General features: G+C 37.0%; 1 protein-coding gene across 1 annotated transcript; it reads left to right on the forward strand.

Annotated features, from left to right (window-relative positions):
- Window positions 1-27,807, forward strand: LOC308279539 (BCL-6 corepressor-like; the record flags this gene model as incomplete). The annotated part of the gene is given in 12 exon segments (XM_080719665.1): window positions 1-2,679; window positions 5,754-5,940; window positions 7,134-7,388; window positions 7,835-7,983; window positions 7,987-8,044; window positions 8,347-8,672; window positions 9,465-9,719; window positions 13,929-14,095; window positions 23,128-23,273; window positions 25,471-25,548; window positions 25,744-25,900; window positions 27,516-27,807. Coding segments are annotated over 12 exon segments (4,749 nt in total).

Here is a 27,807-nt window from a genome sequence, read left to right on the forward strand (position 1 = left end):
ATGGATCATTCTAGCCTGAACGAAGGACTATCAGTCCCAGAAAATACCTGTTCCACCTTGTGTGGACTGGATTCAGAAGATCAAGAAACTTCCACAAGCACTCCAGATGTTTTTCAGTTTTCTTCAGAAAGGAAACCAGACATGCAGTTGCAACTGAATATATCTGAGACAGTAGAAACTTCTGATAACTCTGAAAAACCCTCTTATAGCTTTACACCACCACCTGAAATACAAAAAGATGCAGAAGCCATAGAGGAAATGTTGGGCTTGGACAGGCCTGTTAGTGACAAGCAGAGTTATCCCTTTATCAGTGGTGCAAATTTCTCACAGCTGCCATGGGTCAGTCCTTGCATGGAGGGGTCCACACCAGTCCCCTCCCCTTTTCTCAGTTCACCAAACAAGCATTCGCAGAATATGGGCAAGGCCTTACTACCTGAGCAGTACTGCACCTTGGTCCAGCCACTGCATTCTCCAGTCTGCATCAATGGAGAGCACGTTCCTTTCCAGTCATCCCCTCACTATGTCAGTTCCCATATCCCATCATCTTTGACTTTGTCCATGAGTCTGTCAACATCTTCAGCACCCCCAGCAATTCTGCCTCTAGTACAGTGCACAGACAAAAAGTTCCCATGGAAGACAGGCATCAACTCTGGCAATTCTGATGCTTCCTATGAATATTCCAACATCCAGAACAGCAAACAATCTAGTGTGTCTTCTTCTGAGACAGTGGTCAGGGGCCCACAGGGGGACAAAGATTGCCTTTTGCCCCCCTCACCTCAATTTTTGCCCCATATTCACCTTCAAACCCTGCCTAGTACAGATACCCACCCTGAGTTCCATAAGCAGTATGCCAAGATCTGTACTTTTCCCTCAGTCACACTGTCCAATCCATACATCATGGTCAACAGTGAGTTCCCTGTGGCCAGCCTCTCCAGTGGCAACCATTCCAGTGTATCTGAAGGTGGTGAAAATGTCCTTTTGAAACCCAGATATACACCAAACACAGTCCTTGAAGAGAGAAAAGACAGTAACTTACCTCCTCTTTTGGAAAAGCAAACGTTTACCAAAGATGTTACAGATAAGTCACTAGACCTTTCTTCTAAAGTGGTAGATGTAGACTCTTCCAAAACTGACTACATAAAAAAGATGGCTCCCATGGTCCTTGTTCATGGCAGGGATGGAAGTGGCTTAGTGCACTCTGGAAATGAGATTTCAGAAGAATCTGTAGGAAATAACTATGCTAGCTATAGACATGAAATCATCAGTACTGCTCCATCCTCCTGGGTGGTACCTGACCCAAGTCGTAATGAAGAAAACAGTTATATTGCTGAGTTGCTGAAAAACAAGGTCCGGGTGATGCCACAGCATCAGCGTTCATTGCGCCCTTGCATGATTGATACTAATATGGCGATCACTAATATTTCAGGATCTTTGTCTGGTGTGGGTGAACCAGTCTCCTTGTTGTTACCTTCTAGTACCATTGAGAATAGAACCACAATCAGCAAGAGCTCCAGAGACATCACAACATCTGTCATCCAGCACATGAGCCAGCCTTTAACTGTACTTGCCAAGCACAGCGTTAGCACAAACACTAAAGGTGTCAAATCCAGTAACCTTGATGCAAGTTTGAAAGAAAACAAAACTAAAAAGTCTGCATTTCTATCACCAAAAGAGGACCCAGTGCCTGAAGGAATTGTTGTAAACATGTTCTCCTCTCATGATGAAGGACTAGTCTACTCTGACCCAGATTTATTATCCAGTGGCAGTCTATTTACTGGGAACCTTGTCCTGAAGTCTGGCTTGCTTACAGGACAGTCAGAGTTAGTGACCTATAAAGATGTCCCAGATGTGGACATTGTGCATCCTGTATTGATACCACACTCACCCATAGAGATCACTGAAGAGGAGAAACTGAAGGGGAGATCCAAGGTACAGTTCTATAAGAAAGCCTCCTGTGATCCATGTCCTGAGATAATGGGAACTAGCAGTACCAACTTACACTCAAAAGTTTCCACCAAGATCCTGAAGCTGAACCCCAGATGGAATCAAGGAGAAACTGTCATCAGAACCCATCAACTTGTCTATGTAGACCTTGTCCAAGAAAAGTCAGGTGCCAAAACTGAGATAGATGCATCTAAACCTGGCTTTACAGCCAGGAGTGTTGGCCAGAACACTGAGTCCAGCAAGCAACCAAATGACCTGGACTTAGAGAAACAGGACAGTTTCCTTTCTCTGAGAGAGGAGTTAGAGCACATCGGTAATTTCCATGAAGTTTATGCTTTCAAGCAGGCTCCAAGCCAGCCAGTCTCTAGCTTAAGCAATGATAGCAGTCCTGTAGGAACCAACAAAGAGAACCTAGGGGTACCAATATCAACTCCATGTCTGAACCCAAACCAGGGGATTGATGGCCCTGCTATAACTTCTGGTAAAACCCAAGAGAATAGCAAACCATTTTGCATGGGGAGTGCCCCTCACTGTGTGAATATCACCCTCACTGGTACCAAAGATGGAGCTGATGGAACAGAATCAAATGATGACAAAATTTTAAAACCAAAGCCATCTAAGTTGGCAAAGAGAATTGCAAACTCAGCTGGTTATGTGGGAGATCAATTCAAGTATATCACTAATGAACTATATGCAGATTCTAGTCAGCTTAGCCGGGAGCAGCGGGCATTGCAGGTGAGTTCCCCATCTGAAATTCAGTAACTTTATAAGTTGTCAGGTTTTTTTAATGTAACAAAATGTTTGGGGAATGTATTAGGGCAGGGCAACACGAATGTCCAATTAATGAACATTATTACAGTCCTATTATAGTATATTACTGTTATAGTAATTTGAATATATGAAATATTACAGGTATCTGGATTATCTTTACGATTTTAATAGAATGTAATTCAAATTCAAATCTGGAATGAATTTTAATTATTATGAAGGATATACAAAGACTGCATGATATTTACAATTACTTTGGTTTCCTTTTAAGATACCTAAAAATGCTGATTGAACCTTTCTTGATACTTTATTTTGTGTGTCTGTTAGATTTAGGGAGTATCTTACTCACACAACACTTATGTCTTGCAAATGGCATATATCATATATTAACTCATTAATTATAATAGAGGTATAGGAATTTCTTAGCATGTTTGTTCTGGTATTTAAAAGATGAGTAAAGCTAAATTATTTTTTCAATGTTAAGAAAAAGTTGGTTTGTATTTATTAAAATAGATGAAATCTTAAAATGATATATTAAATGATTATTTACATGATGGAAAGATTACAAGACATAAAAATCTTTTCTTTCTTTTTTTTTTTTTTTGCGGGTCTGGGAATAGAACCTAGGGTATTTGACGTCCAAGCTACATCTCCTGCCCTATTTTTTATTCTTTATTTTGAAACAGTGTCTCACTAAGTTGCAGAGGGCCTCATTACATAGCTGAGGCTGTCTGCTAACCTTGATACTCCTGTCTCAGCCTCCCAAATGCTGGGATTACAAGCATGTGCCACCATGCCGGGCATAAGACATAAATCTTTTGTTTATTTGTTTATTTGTTTGTTTGTTTTTGCAGTTCTGGGGATGGAATCCAGGGGCATTCAACCTCCAACCTATAGCCCCTGTCCTATTTTTTATTCTTTATTTTGAAACCGAATCTCACTGAGTTGCAGAGGGCCTTACTAAGTAGCTGAGGCTATCTGGGAACCGCGATCCTCTGGTCTCAGCCTCCCAAATACTGGGATTACAAGCGTGTGCCACCACACCTGGCTAACATAAATCTTTAAAAAAAAGTTTTAGAAATTAAAAAAAAAATTTTTAATTAAAAAAATTTCTAAAATTAAAAAAAAGTAGGTAATTTTGTTGGTACTAACAATGGGGCCCATGGCATTCTACGACCCCAAGTCCTTTTTTTTAATTCTTGAGATAAATCTTTTATGTCTACCTACTGCTTTCTATAAGCTTAATTCTTCAAATTTGCTGTTTCAAATTATTATTACCAGAATGTTACATTTAACATTTAGAGCTAGATTTTAATTTCAAATATAAAAAGGAAGCTTATAATCTATATCTTTATCTATTGTGTAATTTTTCTTTTCTGCTTTTTTCTTTTTTCTTTTTTTCTATTTATTTATTTATTTATTTATTTATTTATTTATTTATTTATTTACTTTCCAAGGGATTGAACCCAAGGCTGTTCTACCTCTGAGCCACACCCACAACCCTATTTTTAATTCTTTATTTGGAAACAAGGCCTCACTAAGTTGCAGCGGCCTCACTTAAGTAGCTGAGGTTCACTTCAAACCTATGATCCTCCTGTCTTCGCCTCCCAAATATACAAGAATTACAAGTGTGCACCACCATGCCTGGCTCTTCTTTATTTCTTTGCATTGTACTCTGTTAGAAATCATACCTCCAAAAAGGAATGTTATCTTATCCATCCTCTAAAGGATGCCAAGCACTGATTTTCTTCACCAAACACTGCTAATTACACTCTTTTTAAAAGTTCCCTAGCGATCTGGGTGTGGTGTTATATACTTGTAAGCCCAGCATTTGAAAGACTGAGACAAGAGGATCCCAGTTCACAGCCAGCCTCAGCTACATAGTAGTAAGGCCCTTTGCAATTCTCTGAGACCCTGTTTCAAAATAAAGAATAATCCAAAAAAAAAAAAAAATAGGGTTGGGCATATAGCTCAGAGGTAGAATGCTTCTGGATTTAATCATAGTACTGCCAAAAAAAAAGTTTCCTAGATATCACACCAGTAGGTATTTTAGAGAGTCCTGGGATCCAGGGTTCTGAGGAAGGGAAACTAAGAATTCCAAAAGAAGAAAACTCTGTGATGATTAAAACTGAGGTCCCTTAACTTCAGAGCAGGAACTGAGGATCATTTTTAGTATGAAAGAATATATAAGCATTTGAGCATTAACTGGAAGAGACAGAGTCAAACATCTCAGACAGTTCCTATCTACTTATAATCCTTTCTTCCCATTGCATTGCACTATTCAAGTCCATTTCAAGCCAGAACCTTGAAGCTGATTATTTCTCTTCTTGAAGAAAAACTTCACTGGCAATATAGCTCTGAGAAACACCCATGTGGAGATCTCACTATCACACCTTTTTCCTTCCTTCACCTCTCTCACTCCCTCTTCTCTCCTTTCTTTCTTCTCTATCTCCTTTCTTCTCTGTCTTAACACACACCCACACCTCTAGGGAGTTGATTAATAGATAGAAGAATTGAATACTTGAGATTTTCTGGGAAAATAATTTATAGGAGACATTGGAAGTGTAATTTGACATAAGTATTACTATATATCCTAGTATTTTACTTTATTATATTTACAAGAGCAGTTTTCTTAATTGTAATATAATTTAGTGAAGTCTCACAAACTTAATGGATGGATTAGAAGAGAATTATCCTATTATTTTTGTTAACAGATTTAAAGTAAAATAGAGACATAATTTTTCATGCCTTGAAATGCATAAATATGTAAAATAAAGGTTTGTAAAATAGAAGAAAACAAAAGCAAAATGATGTATTAATATCAACCGAGAGAGAGAGAAACTGGCTCTGCAATAGTTTAATGAACAGACATGTATATAGCATATTTATCCATATTTAAAACTTTATAAAAATAAGATGGTAAAATAACAAAGTTTTACTGGTTTGGGCAAACTTTTTTGGAAACATTTTTCTTTCATGTAAAGTAAATCAATAGTTTTATGGTAAGGTATTGTTTAAAAAAATCTCTATTTTCTTTCTAGCGTGCCATGATGCGTTTCTCAGAATTGGAGATGAAAGAGAAAAAAGGAGGCTATCTAACAACCAAAAACTCCAAGATGGGCAAATTCACCTCAGCTGTTGGAGTAAGGTGGAAAGAAAATCAGGTAAAAAAGTGGAAGTCAGTTAACCTGGAACAGACCATTGCTGATCAGAACAACCAGGAGAAATGTAAGTAAACTACAACAGCTTGTAGTATCATATGGTATCATGGGACAGAATGGGACTGCTGCTTCTAGAACCCAAAGATGTGAGAGGAAGAAACTCTTGGTATCTGCTCAGACAAATGTGTAGATTTTACCATTCATAAGGGAAGGGTCAATTGTCTGGATCTTGTAGTAACCAAGGATGAAGCATTTGTGAAAGATTGTTTTCTATAGTGCTGAGACACATTTTCTTTTTCAAAGGAACACTAGTCCTATTACTAATAACACATTACATAAAGAAGAAAATTAGGAGACATAAGTGTAGTACCAAATTATTTCTTTCCAGCTAGAAGTACTGTGACTGCTCTCCTAATTTCTCCTTCTTGCCTTTTTGGCATCTCTCCTGCTCCATGTATGTCTCTTCAGATTTCATCTCACAAATGTTCCATAGTTAAATGCCAAGCTGTGAACATAATAGGAATTATGTGGGAATTTGTGGTAGGCAAGGATGCTTTACTCACATCTTCCCCATTCTGATATAGCCATTTACTTGTGGATTACTAGCCATCTCTGAAATGGTATGTGTTTTTTGTGAATTTTTAGCCAATTAATTAAAAGTGTGTTTTCTGGGGAGGAGCCTGTTTAAGAAAAGTGAATAAAGTTGAAACTATCCATTGTCAGGATTTTTATTTATTCTTGATGGTAATATGGATATCTGAGTTAAAATTTCATTTTAGAATAATAATGAATGAAAAGGCTTCTTACTCTTTAAAATTCAAAAGTGACAATTTGAAAATAGGAACAAGAAGTTAATATAGTATCCACAAACTGAATGAAGAGTCTATCTCTGGCAAGTCAGAGTGTTGTTTTCTTACTACTCAAACTTGGATGCAAATTAAAACAGTAATTACTTATTTCTGGAACTTTTCAGGTAATATTTTTAGACCACAGTTGATATGGGATAACTGAAACTGGGATTAAAAAAACTATAGAAAAGGGGAAAACTACTGTACATACTCTGCTTTCTACGTTATTTACAGATTTTTTTCAATCATATCCTTTATTTGGAAAATTATACTTTTAGGACTTTTCTTACAGTGTAGCAGAAGGACCCCAGTCTTCAAAATGGATCTCTCCCTAGCAGTTTACATCCCAGATTCTATCTTCTCATGGAGATCCTTGCTCCTTTGTATATAGTCTTGTCTCTCCTTCCTGCAGGTGAGTATAGTGCTGGAAACAAACATGTTTCTTATAAGGCCCCAGTGGATAAAGATCTTTCTACAGAGAACTCAGTGGAGAGTCTGCATGTGAATGAGCTGCCAGATCAGGTAGGTGTAGACTTGCCTCACCGACCAACTGTCCAGCTAAACAGGAAGCGCAAATTTTCCGATGACAAATGTCACATTGATACCACTATGGAAGAACTGCCAGAAGATCCTTTCCTAATGGTGAAGAAAAGGCGGGTCTCTAAAGGTTAGTTTGGCCTTCTTTGACTGCCTGCTCAGGCCTGTGCATGCAGACATGGCACATGGACAGGAGATGTAGATGTGCAGACTACTGCCCATTTAGACAGAATAAGTGAGAGGATCTTTACTGTGCACTGATGGTCAGTGCAGTTCTCATACTGCTTCTTTGAAATTTCTACCCTGGAGCTCCTGGGAAGCCACTCCCATCTCCTTTCCCTGCAGAAGTGCCCAGATCAGAGATTGTCAAAGAAATAGGTGATCTATTTAAGCAGTGACCACATCCTTTCCTCTCCCTCATTAATGATGGTAAGATAGTTTTTATCCCCAGGGAGCTTTATGATTGATTTGTAGTTGTTTCTCCTTTAGACAGCTGCTTCTAAGGGAAATAGCAATTACCCTCACCACTTAGAAGACCTGATTATAATTACCTGAAGGTATACATTTAATTAACAGGGCTCCATCTTTATAAACAGCAACACTTGGTACACTTTAGAGAACAGTGGCGGCAGCTAATGTCACCAGAAGAGAGCAGTTGTGGCTACCAAAGCAGGGAGGTAGTGAGTGACCTGAGAACTCAGGAGAAACCTGACAGAAAAAGGGCATAGGCCAAAGGCAATAGACACTGGTTGGAAGAGTCTCTAAAATCCAGAGACACTGAACAAGGTACATTGGGGCTAATTCTTGACTGCTCGCTACACTTCCTTCTGAAATGTACAGGAAGACCTGGCTTCTCTGCAATTGTCCTGACTCTAAAAAGATTTGCCTCTTGGAATTTTATAGGCTAACCTATTAATTGTCATTTGAATGTTTGATATTTCAAATATGAATTCTTTGAAAACATTACTGGTATATCTTTAAAATCTGAAAGTTTCCATTGAACAATGTTTATACTGTTTTTTTCTTTATTCACTATCTTCAACTGTATAATGCCTACTTCTTTCTCCTCTGTCCTTTTCACTGATTAGGCTTGCCTATCTTATCTGACTCTCTGCCTATAAAGAGTCTTTCATCCACCAATTTGAGCAACAAAAAACAGGCCCAGCCAAGCCATAGGTCAGCCGTGGGGCCATTTGACACACAGGAAAGAATTAAAGAAAGCCAGAAGACACATATGCTGTGTACAGATGAAGAAAAGGATATCCAGGCTGCCTCCTTGCGGCAAAATTCTACTGACAACAGTGAGAAGCCATCTGGGAAGAGATTATGCAAAACCAAGCACTTGATATCTCAGGAGCCTAGGCAGGGTGTATCTCTGGCAGGGGACAACTACATGGAGAATGCTGACAGCAAGGTACATCTTAATCCCCCCACTCCCTTCACATACTGCATCTTTATAGTCATTGTCTCCCCACTTTCTTGCTTTTCAAGAATAAAGCCTTTGCAAGCTTGGCTTGGTGGCACACACTTGTAATCCTAGAACTTGGGAGACTGAGACTGGAGGATCACTGTTCGAGGTCAGCCTTGGCTACTTAGTGAGGCCCTCTTCAACTTTATGAGACCCTGTTTCAAAATAAAGAATATAAAATGAGAGGCCAAGCATAGTGGTGCACACTTGTGATACCAGCATATGGAGACCAGAGGATTGCAGTTCACAGACAGCCTCAGCTATTTCCTGAGACCTTTCTCAACTCAGTGAGACCCTGTTTCAAAAAATAAAAAAGACTAAAATATAGGACCAGGGGTGTAGCTTGGAGGTATAATGCCCCTGGGTTCCATTCCTAATACTGCAACAAGGAAAACAAAAAAATGGGGCTGAAGGGTATAGCTCGAGGGTAAAATGCCCCTGGGTTCCATCTGTATTACCACACACACTAAAAAAGAATAAAGCTTTTTTCTTTTCTTGGATTATCTCCCTAGTGTAATTCCTTGCCTTAGGAGTGTATTTTTCCTGGATGATAATAAAAGTGCAAACTATTAAGATTTCAACTGCCCCAGTCTATAAAACATTCTTCAAAGTCTTGTCTCAAGAAAGAATAAATATGCCTTTCTCCACATAGGTTTCTCCCTTGAGGAGGAGGGGAAGAGATGGCAGGTGATAGAAGGACACAACTATTAACTGTGTGCACTGTCTTTTTTATGATAGGTTACTGTCCAGAGATTCAGAAAGCTTCCTGAGTCCAATTTGGACCATGATCTGGTACCTGCCAAGCAGGAAAGAAAGCCTTTTGGCCCATTGCAACAACTGCTGCCAGCCATTCAGTCCATGCAATTGCCATGCTCAAGTTCCCCTCAAGAGCTCACCCAGTCTCGCCCAATGCCTCTGGAAGCACGGAGACTAACTGTCAATAAGAATGCTGGTGAGACCCTCCTGCTTCGGGCAGCCCGGCTTGGCTATGAGGTAAGGGAACTTAAGTTCACTTAAGGGAACTTAAGACACTACAGATTCAGACACTTCTATCATCTAGTGGATGCTACTCCAGATAGGTGGGAGTGGGGTGGAGATAGAGTAAAGAAGGTTAGGAGGAGTGATTGAAGAGCAGAATTCAATTTACTCCCACCCACATTGTACCAGTATTGGGAATGGCCTAGGAAGATTTGAGAAAGCTCTGATTATTAATACGTTTCAAAAATTGGATGAGGGTCAGATCTGTGAAAGGACTTGGTTTCTGCCAAAAAAAAGCAGGCAACTATTTCAATGTAAATTAACCTAGCTAAAGGCAATTAGCAAGTCTATAGGAGAGGGGAACTAGGACTTCCTCGTCCTCTTTCTAAAGACAGGTTTACATAATTGGATAATCTAGCTAGGATGGGCAGAGGGGTTCAACCTTCCTTGAAAGGAAACACCTTTCACAAAGTAAGAGGAGGAACTTTACAGGGACTCTTACTACGTCAGAATTACGTGAACAAGATGGAGGGTGTCGTGTATAAAAAGTCTGTTCTGTGTTTTGTACTTCGGTGATTTCGTTCAAAGCACCCCCTCATGTTACCCTCGGTTACCGAAGGGTAACATGAGACTGTAACTGTCTTCTGTATTTCTGTCTTTTTAATAAACCTCTTTAAATCTTCAGCAAGAGTCTGGGCTATTGCATGTCTATCCTTAGCTCAGGACAAGAACCCGTGTTTTATTTGTGGGTTTTTTTTGGGGGGGTGGGGAATTATTTCCAGGGGCCCAACAAAGTTCCCTGGGGACAGTTTCCCAAACCATAACATCTCTCAAACCGTAACACACATCAGGAAATCTGGAAGAATATTTGTATTATTACCCCCTCTGGCTTCTGTGTCTTTATGGCATGAAAACAAAGACTTTTATGTTCAGTTCATTTTTGAGGCATGTAGAATTTTCTTGTATCCTCCAGTCTCTCATGTTTCTCTGACAGATAGTGTGATATAACTCAGGACTTGAGGTTGGGAGAATTTTAATTAGCCTATTTGATTCTGGTTAGCAAGGGGAGAGACACTTTTAGGTAAGAGTTGCTTTTGCTGTTTTGTAGGTGACAGGGAGGTCTTGGGCAGAGTGCGTAAGAAGTCATTGTTCAATGTTGAGTTCAGGCATACGGATTTTGGAGGGGTAGGAAAGACTTGAGAGGTCTCTTTATGAGAGAGGGTAAGGTATCTCTAGAGTTTTGGTTAACCCATATTTCTTTGCATGGCCCATGACCATGATAGTTCATATTAACTGAATATTTGTCTTTGAGCTTCTTCTAAGCCCTTTGACACAGACTATCTCTTGGCATTTTTGCAGCCATAATCTAAAAATATGACCATATGACTTAGAATGAGAGCAGGGGAAGGAATAGTCATATATAATCTCCAGGTTTGCACCCCAGGGACCACTTCCTCCATCTACACCTTACCTGTCTACCAGGTACCACCCAGGTAAATTCATTACAATGGATTTATCCACTTCTGGGATTACAACCCTTAAACTCTGTTACATCAGCTCTAAATCCCATTTTACGAGCTCTTCAAGGGACAATTCTATTTCTAACTATAACTAGGGGTATCTCATTTTACCCTTTCATAATCTTTGTGTGGTATTGAATGGTACCATTCACACTTTTATATGAGTAAACTGAGTCTCAGAATGTTTAATGACTTGAACAGATAATACTTTAACATTTTCCAAAACCCAGACCCAATCTTTCCCTTTTGGATCCTGCTCCTATCCATAACTTGATCACATTAGAAATGCCTATGGTCAAAATCTTCTTGAGAGAGGTGACCTGCTCTCACTTTGTGTTTCTTTGCTACCACACATATTTTATTTGAAATTGTGATTTAAACGGTCCTATCAGTCAAAACAACAACAATATGATGATACTTCATAGGAAAAGCACTACAGTGGTAATTCACAAACTGGGCATTTTTCAAGAGGTTGAAACAAACACATCTTAAAGGCAAAATTAGAAGGATTACACTGGACATTTGAAACAATAATCCTTTGTCCACAGTAATTAGAAATTTTTTCATTCTTTATGGATGAGTAAAATTTTATGCTATATATATATATATACCACAATTTTGAAATCTTTTTATTCATTGATGGGCATCTAGGCTTTTTCCATAATTTGGCTATTGTGAATTGTGCTGCTACAAACTTGGATATACATGTATCTCTATAATATTCTGACCTAAGTTCCTTTGGAAAGATACTCAGGAGTGTTATGGCTGGATCATGGTGGATTCATTCCCAATCTCCTGGGGAAACTCCACAATGATCTCCATACCAACAATGTATAAGGGTTCCTGTTTTCCCACATTGTTGCCAGCATCTGTAAGTGGTGATTGCCATTCTAATTGTCTCAGCATAATTTGAGTTACACTTACCTGATTGCTAATTATATTGAATACATTTTCATATATTTATTAGCCATTTATATTTCTTTTTGTGAAACATTGATCCCATGAACTCTTTTCAGAACAAAAAAATTAATAACCACTCTTCCCCATTTTCCTCCCTCGGGATACTGAGGTCCAGGTTAACAATGATATACACATGTATACACATAGTCACATGTAGCTTTTCTATTAAAGAACCTTAGCCTTATTCCTCCCCTACCCCTCCTTCCTGGCTCTGCTGAGTTTTCCCCTCCATTATTTGGAGTTCCTCTGGTATCCTTAATACTTCCTAGCTTGAGCATATTAGTGAAAATATATGTTCCTTCTCTTTCTGTGCTTGGCTAATCTTACTTAATGTTCTCCAGGTCTTTCCATCTTCTTACAAGGACATAATTTTGTTCTTTTTTATTGCTAAGTAGAATTCTTTTGTGTGTATTTCCCAAAATTTGTAATCCTGGGTGATTTAAAATTATTTGACTGTGTATTAATAATACATATAAATGACCTTCACTGCAATATTTTCACAAATTTATATAAGTAGGCATCAATCAGTATCACATCTATTTTCTGTCTTCCTTTCCATACCCATTACCAACATCTATTACTCATTATTCTGCATTAAAACCTACATTTTTTGTTTCCTCATAAGAAAGAGAAATTAAAGTACTTGTCTTACTGGGTCTGCCTTTTTTACTTACCATAATTTGCTTCATGAAAAGAAAGTCTGACAGAAGAGAAGCACCCAACTTTGTTTCCTCCTTCATGGAATAGATCTAAAGCAAAAGATTATTAACTGCATGCCGAAGAGAGTGGGAAATGACCCCCCCCATCCAGGCTCGTCCTATTTTACTTTGTTGATGGTACACTTATTTTGACATGGTTCCCAAATGTTTTCATGTCCTAGTGACTGGTGAGATTTTTATGCCTTCTTTTATTTTTTAAGTTTTTATTTTTGACAATACACATACCATTACCTGGATAAATTTCAGGGCTTACATTTCTAGAAAAATATGAAACATGCACTCTTTTTTCATACACCAAGAGGAGGAAGTCAAAAGATTCATCCACAGCTTGACTCATGGTCTCTTTATTGATTTATAAGTGAGGCAACCAAATTATTCTGTTGGTGGTGTCCCACTAAAGATCTTTTTTTTTTTTTTTTTTTTTTTTTACGTTACTGGGGATTGAACCCAGGGGAATATACCTCTGAGCTATACCTCCACCCCTACTTTTTTTTTTAATCATTGATTGATTGATTGTTGTAGTACTGGGGATGGAACCCAGGGGCATTGTACCTCTGAGTGACACCTCCAGTTCTATTTTTTATTATTTATTTTGAAACAGTGTCTTACTAAGTTGTGGAGGGCCTTATAAACTGCCTAGGCTGTCTACAAAAGAGCAATTCCCTTGTCTCAGCCTCCCAAGTACTGAGATTACAAACATGTGCCATCATACCTGGCTTAAAGATTACTTTTTGTTTGATTAAATAGTCAAACTTTTTGATTATTTGATTATTACTTCTTTTGTCTAGAAGAAAACCAAAATTAACATCCCACCACCTCTCAACCCTAACAGGCTTGGTATGGTACTGAGAGCACCAAGCCTGTTGGAGTCTTGAGTTGGAGTCTTGAGTTCCAGCAAAGAATGTTTATTGAGAAATTTCCAGAAGACCTAAAATCTCTTCAGTTTAAATGCGTTAATAATTTATGAGCAGGTAGCAAGGTTATTGGGTGGGATCTAATGGTGTTTTCCTCTCTCTTTTCTATAGGAAGTCGTCTTGTACTGCCTGGAAAGCAAGATTTGTGATGTGAATCATCAAGACAATGCAGGTTACTGTGCCCTACATGAAGCTTGTGCAGGAGGATGGCTCCAAATTGTGCAGTACCTTCTTATGCACGGTGCTGATGTCAACTGCAGTGCTCAGGATGGAACGAGGTTAGTGGTGTGTCTTGTCCTCAGTGTGGCCCTGCTGAAGGACAAGAAGTGGTTTTCAACATATGCAAAATCTTTATAGAAAAAATAGTAAAATCTTCTAGAGTTAAACAATTCTTGAAAATTAGATAAAGTAGTAAAGGATTATGAAATCACAGTGGATTTTGTAGGGCAATACCAGAAATTCATCTTCCCATCTTGAAGTGTCTTTGTAACTCTGTTTTGGACCTCTGAAGTCTTCCATAGAGCCAGGTAACTTTCACGGCTAGGTTTGGATGGTAAGGTATAGTTAATATTAGTCAGCCACTTTGAGCTAATAGCAGCCTTAGCAGATGCTTAGCCCCATGTCATGGAGTCTTGTATTTCAATCCTGTATTAGCGTTCATGCAGTTTGTGGGAACTAGGATATCCAAAAAGTATCCTGTTCTTGATAAATTGAGGATCTGTGTTTTGATTACTGATTGTTGATCAAAGGAAATTAAGTTGGAGTTTGGCAGCTATTGTATTAAGTGCTTCCTCTGGCCAAAGTTACTTTTAGAGGCTATAAAAAAGCCCAATCTTTTTTATCCTATCTTTAAAAAATATTTTTCCTCTTTTGACAGCCAGATATAAAAATACTATGATATTCAAAATCAACCAAACAATAGAGACATATTGGTCAAAGGGTATTGAGTTTTATTTAGGCAGAATAGTTCTGTAGTTCTTAGGATCTAAAGAACAACATGGTAATTTTTAGAGTTTGAATCTGGAATATCTCTCAGTGGTACCCATGGGTTGAAGACTTGGTTCTTAGTGCAGCAGTGTCAGGGTGGGGTTTTTGTGAAGTAATAGCATATCAGGGCTCTATTTTTTAGTAGATTAATCCACTTGATGGATTAATAATTTGAATTACTAGGAGGTAGTGAAAATTGTAAGCAGGTAGGGAATAGTTGCAGAAAGTATGTCTTTGGGGTATGACTGCATCTGTCTTATCCTCTTTCCTCACCCCAAATGCCCTCTCACTCTGCTTCCTAATAGCCATTATCTGAGTATGTTTTTGCCAATTGCACACTTCCACCATGATGTTCTATATGTTACCTTTGACCCAAATCAATGGAGACAGCCATTCATAGACTGAACCACTAAAACCAGGAGCCAAAATAAACCTTTGTTTCTCCAAGTTCTTTGTCACAGTCATGAAAATCTGAGTCACAGAGTGACTATAGTTAATAATAATGTATAATTGAAATTTGCTAAAAGACATTAGGTCTTCCTTGTCCTCACCATGTACACAATTAACTATGAGAGGTAATGTTTGTTAATTAGCTTAATTACTCTTATCACTTTTAGCATATATGTGTGTGTGTATGTATGTGTGTGTATATATATATGTGTGTGTGTATATATATATATATATATATATAGTGTATATTCTGAAGATGTTATATTTACACCTTAAACAGAATGCTTATATGCCATTTATATCTGAATAAATGTGGGGTAAAATAAATTAAAAATTAAGTAAAAGCAACAACAAATGCAAGGGACTTTAAAAAGTCATGGGCTTAGAATAGAGATGATAAACCTTATGGTTTGGCCTGATCTTTAATTCACAGATACCTCACAACAATAAAGAAAAGCCCACACTGAGAAACTCTGTTAAAGCAATTTATCTTAATTATTTATTTATTTTATTTTTATTTTTTTGCACTATGGGGGATGGAACCCAGGGGCATTGTACCTCTAAGCTACACTCCCAGCCCCTATTTTTTAATCCTTTTATTTTTGAAACTGGGTCTCAAATATAGCAAGCCCTGCAAAGGGCTTGCCAAGTAACTGGCCTCCTGTCTCTCCCTCTCGAATGCTGGGATTACCATGCCCGGCTATATTAAAGGATTTTAGAAGATTCAATACCAAAATCCCAGCCAAATAAATTACCAGGCATACAAGGAAAAAGATATATTTGTTGTTCAAAGGAAAAAATAAATAAGTCTGTGGAAATTATTTCTGAGAAAGAACTAATTATGAACTTACTAGACCAACATTTTTAAACAACTATGTTACAGATACTCAGAGACTTGGATAAGTAAACAAAGTTAAGAAAGAGATGTAAGATTCAAAAAGGAAGCAAGAATTCTTGGAGCTGGAAAGCCTAACAACTTAATAGAAAAATAGTTTATTATAGTAATTCAAAGCAAATGGAAAAGGCAGAAGAATAAGCAAATCTGAAAGCACGACAACTGAAGTTACTGAGTCTGAGAAACAAAGAGAAAAGGATAGTGAGCAGAGCTTATGGGAACTATGAAATAATATCAAGTGGACCAACATGTATTGTTGGGAGGAAAATGAGACAAAAGAACATGGAAGTTATTTTATAGATGCTAGCTATATCGTGGTGTTTGTTGCAGTATGTCAGTGCACAGTAATGCAATGTCTTATGTCTTTGATGCCTACTTACCCACTTGCAACAGATGTGTCAATATTATTTAGTGTAGTGCCCATGATGGGTGTCCTTAGCCCACTAAAGGCTGTTTACCTTTTACTTGTTATTTCCTAACTCAGAATCCAACATTGTGAATTCTGTGAAATCTGTTGACTCTGGGGTCCTGATTCTTGTACCTATTGTGTATCTCAGCTCCATGTTTATCTAAGTGAATATGAATGTCCACAGTGGATAATTTAGGAATTATTGATAACCCTGAGACACTGCATGCCCAACGGATAGATTTTTAAATTGCCCCTTGTATACTTTGCTTGAGGTCTGTGAAAGGGAGCTTGGGGCAGAGGAACAGAGTCTCAAGCCCTTGATTTGTTTTAGCAGTGGTGTTTATGAGATCCCAGTATGTAGACATAATAGAAGGAGATTTCTTTCAGATTAAGTGTATGATCATGAGGATCATACTTTCATACTCATACTTTGTATGAGGATCATGCTTTCATACAAAGAAGTTAAAATTTGTTGTGTAAATCAGTGAAAAATCCCAAATGCTAGGAAAGATGTAGATAAAAACATTCATGAACCTCAAGTACTTAAATTGTGTGTATATATATGTGTGTGTGTTCCAAATGCTAAGAGAAAATAAAAAGTATCAGCAGAAGTCTGAATAAAAACAATTCTCAAAAACAACTGGCATATTAAGGTATTCCCTGATGAACAAAAGCCAATGGAGTTTGTAACCCATACAATTCCTTAGTAAGAATTGCTAAAGGGACTACTTCAAATCTACATGAAAAAAACAAAACAGTATATTGATTTCACTGAATTTAAGAGATAATTTAAAAACTGGCTATGATTTTGAAAAGAGGGAATATAAAGATGAAACTTTGTGACTTCAAAAACAGGAAATGATACTGGAGGTTTAGCTCAGTGGTAGAGTTCTTGCCTCGCATGTGCAACACCCTGGATTTTATCCCCATTACTGCAGTAAATAAGTAATGAAGCTAAAAGTGTTAGAGAATAACCTCTGTAGGAGTAAAGTTTATGTTAATTATATTAAGGTGGCATAAATTCAAATTTCATAAATTAGAATGTTGAATATAACTCACATAGTAAGCAGAAAAAAATTGTAGATGAGAAGGAATAAAGATATATCATCATCAAAAGCTATCAGTTCAGGAAATAAGGGACCAAAAATCCATAAGGCATTGGAAAGGAGCCCCAAAATGATAGACTTCTTTCATAATGTGATGAATTTTCATGTAAAATTTTCACTCATTAATAAAAAGTCATGCTTGGGAATTATGTTGTTTAAATCATAAGCATGGATATGAATATATTACTATAATATTCTGACTTCAGTTAATTTGGAAGAAAGAAAAGTAGAATTGGATTGTATGGAGATTCTGATCCTAGTCTTCTGAGGGACCAGTACACTAATTTCCATAACAGCTATATTAATTTGCAATCCTACCAACAGTGTATAAGAATTCCTATTTCTCCACATCCTCACCAGTATTGTTATTTGTATTCTTGATGATTGCTATTCTGAGATTATATGAGGTCTTAGTATAGTTTTGACATGCATTTCCTTGATTACTAATGATGTTAAATATTTTTCATATATTGTTCATTCATATTTCTTTTTTTGAGAAATATCTATTGAGTTCAGTGACTATTTTTATTGAGTTATTTGTGGAACCAGCCTAGGTATCTGTTCAGCATATGAGTGGGTTATAAGATATATATACAATGTGATTTTACTCAGTCATAAAGAAGAATAAATTATGTATTTGTAGGAAAATGGATGGAACTAAAGAATACTATGTTAAGTGAGATCATCCAGTCTCAGAAAGTGAATGGTAATATGTTTTTTCTCATATATGGAAAATAGAAATTGGGAAACAAAATTGACTGGGTAAATGAAGAGAGATATAATTATAATAGTTCAAGGGGACCTGATGAAGAAAACAGTTCAAATAATTCTGTGTACATTTGTGAAGCTTTCAATACCAATTTTAGTATTATGAATGGGGCGCATTAATTTGGTAATTTAGTTTCTATCCTTTTGGGTAGATACCCAGAAGTGGTATTGCTCAATCATGTGATAGGTTTCATTCCCATTCTTCTGAGGCTACTCCATTCTGTTTTCCAAAGCGGTTGCACTATTTGCAATCACACCAACAATGTATTAGTGAGTAGGAGTGGGTTGGGATCCAAAACTGTGTGCTGTGTGCATGTATGTTTCCATTACACTACAACACTAGCCAGACGTGGTGGCACATGCTTGTAATCCCAGTGCTTGAAAGGCTGAGACAGGAGGATTGAACAGGTTTGAGCCAGCCTCAGCTACCTAATAAGTCTCCCAGCAACTTAGTGAGACCCTATTTCCAAATAAAGTATAAAATAGGTCTGGGAGTATATCCTGGAGGTAAAAAAAAGAGCCCCTCAGTTCCACCCTAATTCCACCCCCCCAAAAAAAAGAACCATTACACTAGAACACAATATGATATATGGTTATAATATATCAACAAGGCATATTAAAAAGACAATATAGAAAAAATTTATTTTTACTATTATAATTGTTAACACATTTAATTGAACAGATATTTGGGATTCATTGTAATATTCTCAGAAACACATATATTAAGCTTTTTATCATAAAAGTTTTCTCTCTTTAGCCCCTAACCAGTTTCTAGAATCTGATAGTCCCTTTTCTACTTTCAGGTCATTTTCTTTTTAGTTTCCATATATGAGAGTAAACACACAATATTTGTTTAATGTCTGGATAATTTTACTCAACATGCTGTTCTCTAGTTCTATTTTTATGCAGATGGCAATATTTATTATTTTTTATTAATTGTTGCATTATAGTTATACATCTTAATGAAGTACAGGTGATAGAGGCATATGTCCACACATTACTCATTTAGCCCTTCCCCAATTTTCCCCATTCCCTCACCTCTCCCTCTTTCTCATGTTTGGCTTAGTGATTGACTTTGATGTTTGTGAATTGTGTACATTAGAGAATTTGAATGTACATCATGTACATTAGAGAATTTTTCTCTTTCCCTTCCCATCCCCTGCAGTTAGGTCACCTTAATTGCTCACATTTCTCCTTTTTCATTTAGAGTTTCTCCTATGACTCTTTTGCTCTGTAGCTTCCACATTATTAGGGAGAGCATTTGATTTCTTATTTTTTGTGACTGACTAATCTTACTTAGCGTAATGTTCTCCAGTTCCACCCATTTCCCTGTAAATGATGTAATTGTTTTCATCTTTATGAGTGCGTAAAATTCTATTATGTATGTATCTCATAGTTTGGTAATTTATTCATTTGTTGGTGGACATTTTGGCTGATTTCATAGTTTGGCAATTATGAATTATGCAGATATGGACATAATTGTGCATGCATTAATTTGGTAGTTTGGTTTTTATTCTTTTGGGTAGATACCCAGAAGTGGCATTGTGCTTCATCGTGTGGTAAGTTTGTTCCCATTCTTCTGAGGATCCTCCATACAGTTTCCCAAAGTGGTTTCACTAATTTGTAATCCCACCAACAATGTAGTAGAGTTCCCACTTCTCCACATTCTCACCAGCATTTGTTGATTTTGTTTTTACTCATTGCCATTCTAGTTGGAGTTAGGTGAAATCTCAAGGTAGCTTTGATTTGCATCTCTTTGATTGCATTTAATGCTGTTGAGCATTTTTTATGCACTTATTGGCCATTTGAATTTCTTCTTTTGTGAAGTGTCTCTTTCACTTGCCCATTTTCTAATTGGGTTATTTGTTTTCTTAGCAGTGAGTTTCTTGAGATCTCTATATACTCTAGATATTATTCCTCTAATAGAGGAATAGTTGACAAAATTTTTCTCCCATTCTGCTGGCTTTCTCTTGAGGTTCTTGATGGTTTCTTTTGCTTTACAGAAGCTCTTTAGTTTAATGCAACCCCATGTATTGACCTGCCTTTTAGCTTTTTGTGCCTTTGGGGTCTTGTTGAGAAAGTTTTTACTTGTACCTATGTGTTGAAGTGTTGGACCTATGTGCTTTCTTCAATGACCCTCAAGGTCTCTGGTCTAATTTCCAAGTCTTTGATCCATCTTGAATTGACTCTTTAGCAGGGTGAGAAAGTGGGCTTTATTTCTATTTTTCTCCATATGGTTAACCAGTTTTGCCAAAACCATTTGTTTAAGAGGGTATCTTTTTTCCAATGTGTATTTTTGTTCCCTTTGTCAAAAATCAATTGGCCGTAAGTGTGCAGATTTGTGACTCTTCTATTCTGCTTCATTGGTCTATGTGTCTGTTTTTGTGCCAGGTACCATGCTGTTTTTATTTTTATGGCTTTGTAATATATTTTAAAGTCAGATATTATGATTCCTCCTTCATGGTTTTTGTTGCTGAGAACTACTTTGGCTTTCTAGTTGAATATGAATTTAAGAACTAATATTTCTATGTCTGTGAGTGAGGAATGACTTTGGTAATTTAATGGGTAATGTGTTGAATCTGTTGGTCACTTTTGGAAGAATAGTCATTTTGATGACTGCCTTTAATATGTCCTATAGATTTTTGGCATGTCATATCTCTATTTTTTAAAAATATTGAAATACTCCAGGAATTTTTATCCTCCCCTATTTCTGTTCTAGTCCATTCCTCATTCAAGAATGTATATTGTGTGTGTGTGTGTGTGTGTGTGTATACATACATACATACATACATACATACATACATACATACATACATACATACTTACTTTCTTTTGGTCAGGAATTCCTGTTTTTTATTTCTACTTTTATTCTGTTGTGGTCTGAAAAGATGTAGATAATTATATTACATCTTTTGAATGTGTTAGTGCTTGCATTGTGACCCAGGATGTAATATATTTTAGAGAAGTGTCATGAGCAGCTGAGAAGAATTTGTATTCAGCTATTGCTGCTTGAAAAATTGTTCATGTCTATTATGTTCATTTGTGTTCTTTCAGTCTGATTATTGGTGTGTGTGGTGTTTTGAAGTCTCCCTATATTAATTGTATTTGGGTCTGTTTGAGGTCTGATGTCTCAAAGAGTTTGTTTGACAACTGTGGGTGCATCCTCATTTGGGGCATAAATATTTACTATCATTATATCTTTTGCTGGAGTGTTTCTTTTATTAGTTAAAAAGTGCCTTGCTTTTTCTTCTCTGATATGTTTTAGACTAAAGTCAGTTTTATTAGATATTGTTGTTGGATATATCAGTCTCGGTTGGAAGTTATTTTCCTTCAGGATCTTTAATACTTAATACCAGTCCCTCCTGGCATTCATGACTTGGGTTGTTAAGTCTGGAGTGATGTTTATTTTTTTCCCCTGATTTTCACTCATTATTTTGTTCTCACTGTCTTTAAGATTCTTTCCATGGCCTCTGCGAGTCATTTTGATTATTACTTTGATCTTGTCTTAATGGTATCATCTATGGCTCAACATATAGGTGATTGTCCAAGTCTTTTTCTACGTTTGGAAAATTTTCTGAAGTTATTTCTCTGAAGAGAATAGAGATACCCTTCGTCTGTGCCTCTACCCTTTTTCAATGCCTTTTATCAGTAAGGTAGACATTTTGTATTGTCCCATAATTGTAATTATCCATAATTGTAATTGTCTTCTGTTTGCTGTTGATGGTGCTTTTGATTTTTTTTGTGTGTGTGTGGTGGTACTGGGGTCCCTGGAAGCCCTTCTATCCCCAGGCTACACTCCCAGACCTATTTTTACATTTTTATTTGGAAACAGGGTCTCCTAAGCCAGCGCGCGCAGCTGGCTTCGAACCTGCGCGATCCTCCTGTCTCTGCCTCCCAAGCGCAGGGATTACAAGCATGCGCCACCACGCCTGGCGATGGTGCTTTTGATTTTGAATGAAGTGTTTTCTGTATAAGTACCGCGCTAATCGATTGCACCACTGGAGCATGAATGAAGTCTTTTCTAACAGTGTGATATTCTGTTTTCCATTTTATGTAATCTCTCCAGAATTGTTTGTTATTGGAGTCTTCATTTATTGACTTTTTTATTTTGTTCAAGTCCTCTTTCTGATTCTTTTTAGGGTCTTAATTTCCTCTTTCATTTCTTGTAAACTTAATGTGAGGCCTTTTATCATACTGAAGATTAGGATTCAGAATTCTCCTTCTTGCATTTCATGTAGACCAGTATTGGTGATTTCTCTTGTTGAGTTGTTGGAGTTTTTTGTTTCTAATTGTTTTTTGTTCTCATGTTTTCAGAGTTCTCAGGTTTGTGTTTCAGATGTGTAGTCTTCTTTCTCTTTGTATGTGACTCCTGTGTTATTTTTCCTCCTTTAATAATAAGGTCCATACTTGGGGTAAATTTTCATCATTACAATTTTGTCTCAAATACTCAAACTTTTGAGTTTTCCTCCCAGAGTCAACTGTTTTAACTTGATATAGTTTTTAGTGCAAATAAGCAATGTTCTCTGCTTATCCAGAGACTGTGCTGCTTTATTCAGTAAATGTATGAAAAAATAAAAATTATAATAAGAAAGTGGCTTATCAAATACTCACTCCACAGGAATATTTGTTGATATAGTGGAAAACTCAGAAACAGCAGGTGTACATGAGTTTAATCCACTTCATGTTTCTTTTTAGGCCTCTTCATGACGCAGTTGAGAATGACTATTTGGAAATTGTCCGCCTGCTCCTCTCCTATGGTGCTGACCCTACTTTGGCTACCTACTCAGGTAGAACCATCATGAAAATGGCCAATAGTAAATGTATGGAAATATTTTTGGCAGGTAGGTTCCTTTATAAAAAATATAGTGAATTTATTAGAAATTTTTTATGAAAGATTAGATAGTAGTGTGGCTCTCTGGCACATATCTAGAACCCTAGTACTTGGAACATTGAGGCAGGAAGAGTACAGGTTCCAGTACAGCCTCAGCAGCTTAATAAACCCAGTGAGACCATATTCATTCATTCATAAATAAATAAATAGAGGGGCTGCAATGGAACTTAGGGGTAAATGCCTCTGGGTTCAGTACCAGACAAAATCTAAATTCTTAGTAGCCATATTATTGAGATTTGGATATTACTGATCACACATTATAAAGTTTTAGGTTTTTAGACAGCAGTGAAATGGCCATCTTGAGCCAGGTGTGGTGGTAGACACTTGCAATCCCAGTACTTGGGAGGCTGAGCAATGAGGACCACGAGTTCATGGCCAGCCTCAGGAACTTAGTGAGGCTTTCTTCAACTGGGGATGTAGCTCAAAAGTAGAATGCCCCTGGGTTCAGTCCCCATTGTCTGTCTGTCTCTGGCTCTCAATGTCTCTATCTTTTCTCAGACTCAAATTTCAATGCATGAAGTTTTTTTTTAATAAATCTATAGTCTTCAGTTAGTTTATAACTACTCATTTAAGTTCGAAATTGAATTCCTGAAAACAGAAGCATATGGTCTTCAAGACTATCTGCATTTATTTGTGAAACACAGAAAGTCACATATATGCCTATTGTGAGTTAATAGGAAAAATACCCTCTCAATGGGCTGCAGGGAACCTGGACATACTTACAGGCTGTACCACTGAGCTAAACTCCTAAATTTTTCATATTGTGGGGTTTTCTTTGTTTCTTTGTTGGGATATTGCTAAGTTGCCCAACTTGGCCTTGAACTTGTGATCTTTTCCCAGCCTTCAGAGTAGCTGGGATTACAGGAATGTGCCACCCCACTTCAGTTCTGGAATGGAACGTGGGTCTTTGTATGAGTTAGGCAAGCACTCAACAGCTGAGCCTGTTTTAAGATCTTTTTGTTAAGTTTTAGGAGTTCTTTGTGTACACATTCTAAATATTAATCCTTTGTTTGATGTATGCTTTACATATTGTTTCTATAATTCTGTGGGATGCTTTTTAGATGTCTATAGATGCAAAATATTTAAAAATTTGTATGGAGTCAAGTTTATTTTTATTTTGCTATCTTTGTCTTAGTGTCAAAAGAAATTATTATCAAGCCAGGCATGGTGGTGCATGCTTTAATCCCCACACTTGGGAGGTGGAGACAGGAGGATCACGCAGGTTCGAAGTCAGCCTCTCTGGCTTAAGAGATTCTGTTTTCAAATAAAAATATAAAAATATAGATCTGGGAGTGTAGCCCAGAGGTAGAAGAGCTTCCAAAAACCCCAGTACCAACCAAAAAAAAAAAAAAAAAAGAAATTATTATCAAATACAGTAGTGTTGTCAGGATTTTGCTCTAAATTTTTTTATAAGAGATTTAATTTTAGGTCATTTATCAATGGCACTGAAGATTGACACAGGCCATTTCTAGGGAGCTAAACCCCATATATGGAGGGAATTATACCCCCATTTATAGACCCAGGGAACTATATACCTACCTATTTTTATTTTCTGTTTGGTAACAACCAGGACTTGATAGGTTTTTCAGGCTGGTCTCAAACCTGTGATCTTTTTGTTTCAATCTACCAAGACAATACTGTTGTCTAAACAGTATTAAGTCTTCCAGTTCATGAACAGTGGATGATTTCCTTTTTATTTATATTTTTATTTACTTTAGAAAATTTTAGAATTTTAAATGTGTAAATCTTTTGTCATGGGTAGTTTTAAGCATTTTATTCTCTTAGAGGCTGTTTTAAGTGTGATTATTTTCTTAATTTTCTTTTGTGTTTGGTCATAAACTATATTAATGTAATTCAGTCTGTGTGTTGATTTTATATTGGTAACTTTGCTAAAATCACTAGTTCAACAATTCTTTTTTTATGTACTGGGATTCCTGGAAACTCTTCTACCTCTGGGCCACACTCCCAGACCTATTTTTTTATATTTTTATTTGGAAATAGGGTCTCTTAAGCCAGTGAGGCTGACTTCAAACCTGCGCGATCCTCCTGCCTCCACCTCCCAAGCGCAGGCATTACAAGCATGTAACACCACACCAGGCGAGTTCAACAATTCCTAATAATCTTGGTGGTTTTTTTTTTCTCTGCAGATTATTTAAAAGACCTGCAGAGTCGCAGTGACAATGAGACAAATGTCTCTTGGAATTTCTATGGCAGCTCTGTCTGTGGTGAACAATATTATTGTTTTTAGTTTAGTGGGCATTAACATATTTCTTGGTGTGGGTGAAGGGAGGTGGATAAAGGGAGGTGGTGCCATGCAGATGATCCTGGGGGAAAGGATTGTTTATATCTACTGTCCTTTAATGATAGCTGAAATCCCACTATAGCTTACTAATATGTTTTTCTCTTTGTGTCTTCATTAGAAACACATTGCAGATCTAGATATAATATTTTGGAAAACCCCCCAGGACCAGAGGATCAGGATGATAAAGATGAGGCTTACAGTGATTTGTTTGAATTTGAATTTTCAGATAGCCCTCTCTTACCATGTTATAACATCCAAGTGTCTTTTTCCTGTAGGTGAGTAATATGTGGTTGAAAACTATTACCTGGGTTGATTTGGGGCTAATAGTAGGACCAAACCCTTTTTAAGGGTCAGTGATGGAGCTATGTGTGGCCATGGATTTTATCTAATGCTATAAATCTTTTCTGGGAAATATTAATTATACTCAGTTTATCTATGACTATCAGAGCACACCCAGGTATTCTTATCAAACATCACCAAGTCCAGGGCTCCAAAGCTTTAAAATTGTCATTTTTAAGTTACAAAGAAACACTGCTATTTTGACATTTAAGCTACTGAGACCTTGGTATAGGATCTTAATGAGCCCTTCAACAGATATGTGTATTGGTTTGTGGCATAGCAGCCATATTGTATTACAGAGGTCCTTGCTTATACTTATCTGCAGTTTCAGCATCCATAGTCATCCCAGGTCCAAAAATATTAAAGTATTCCAGAAATAAGCAATCCGTAAGTCTTAAATTGCATGCCACCCTGAGTAGGTGATGAGATCTCATACTGCCCCATTCTAGATTCTAGGGACATGAGTCACCCCTTCTTCCATCATATTTTCCATTAACAGTTCAGCTTTTGTGGTATTGCAATGTTTTTTGTTCAAGTATCAAGGAACTCGTATTTCCCCTACTAATGGCTCCAAGACACAGAGTGCAGTTCAGATATGCAAATAGAAATGCTTCCTTTAAAAATTAGAGTAAAAATCCTTGAGCGAGATCACATTGTTTTACTGTAGTATAGTGTTACAGTTGTTTTATTATTGTTGAGAATCTCTTATTTTGCCTCGTTAATAAATTAAATTTTTCTTTAAGTATATATGTATATAAATATACTGCTTATTATAAAATTGCAAAGTATATTGTAATTATAAAAGGAAAAAGGAACTTTGATTTTGGTGCTATTCATATTTTTAGGCACCCACTGGTGATCTTGAATGTATTCCCCACAGATGAGGTTGAACTACTTTCGTATTCTGAAATTCATCCCTTCACATTAGTAGTTAATAGGATTAGTAAAATTACCTTTAATGAAACACTGAACATTTGGGTATCATCAGTTATATCCAGGCTTTTCCCCATTGTTTGGACCATCTTATGCTAGTTATCAGTCCCTTGTCAAGTCAATTCTTTTGCATTGGATCACAGATCTGCTTTCCTTAGTGAGTATAGTAGGACAGAGTACTGACTAACCAGAGCTGTCTTCTGAACTGAATAAGTAGAATTTTAGCTATTACCAATGACAGAAATGAAGTAGCGTTTATGGTTGGATTAACTGGGGTACTGCTAATGCTTATTGTAAATCAGTTGATCTTTAGTTCTTTAAAAGCAGATGATTTTAGAACTACTCTAAAAGTTGACATGTAACTTCACCTGGAAGGAGCATTTTGCTCAGGGACTGGACATAATAAGAAATGACAGGAGGCAAAAGTATACATTTTGTTACAGCCATAGAATTTTTCCTCCTCCTCCTCTCCTCTCCCTCAACGTCCCCCTTCCCCTCATACTCCGCTTTCTCCTTCCCCTCTTTCTTCCCCTTCTCCTACTTCTGTTTTCAGGATATTTTTAAAGTGTGCCTTTAATTTTTGAAGGTATTTGAACCATCTTCCATTTTATTTTACAGGCCAAGAAATTGGTTATTGCTTTCAGATGTGCTTAAGAAATTAAATTTATCATCCAGCATGTTCCGTTGCAATTTTCCAAATATGAGAATTGTCACCATTAAGGAGGCTGAGTTTTATAGGCAGGTTTCATCAAGTCTCTTGTTCTCTTGCCCCAAAGATTTAGAAACCTTCAATCCAGAAGGAGAAGAATTGATACATTTGGTTGAATTCACTAATGAACTTAAGATTCTTCTTGGGTCTTCTGTGGAATGTTTAAATCCCAATAATGTAGATCTGGAGAGAGAGCACTGA

This window comes from Muscardinus avellanarius, assembly GCF_963383645.1.
Source record: "Muscardinus avellanarius genome assembly, chromosome: Y".
Classification (NCBI taxonomy): Eukaryota; Metazoa; Chordata; class Mammalia; order Rodentia; family Gliridae; genus Muscardinus; species Muscardinus avellanarius.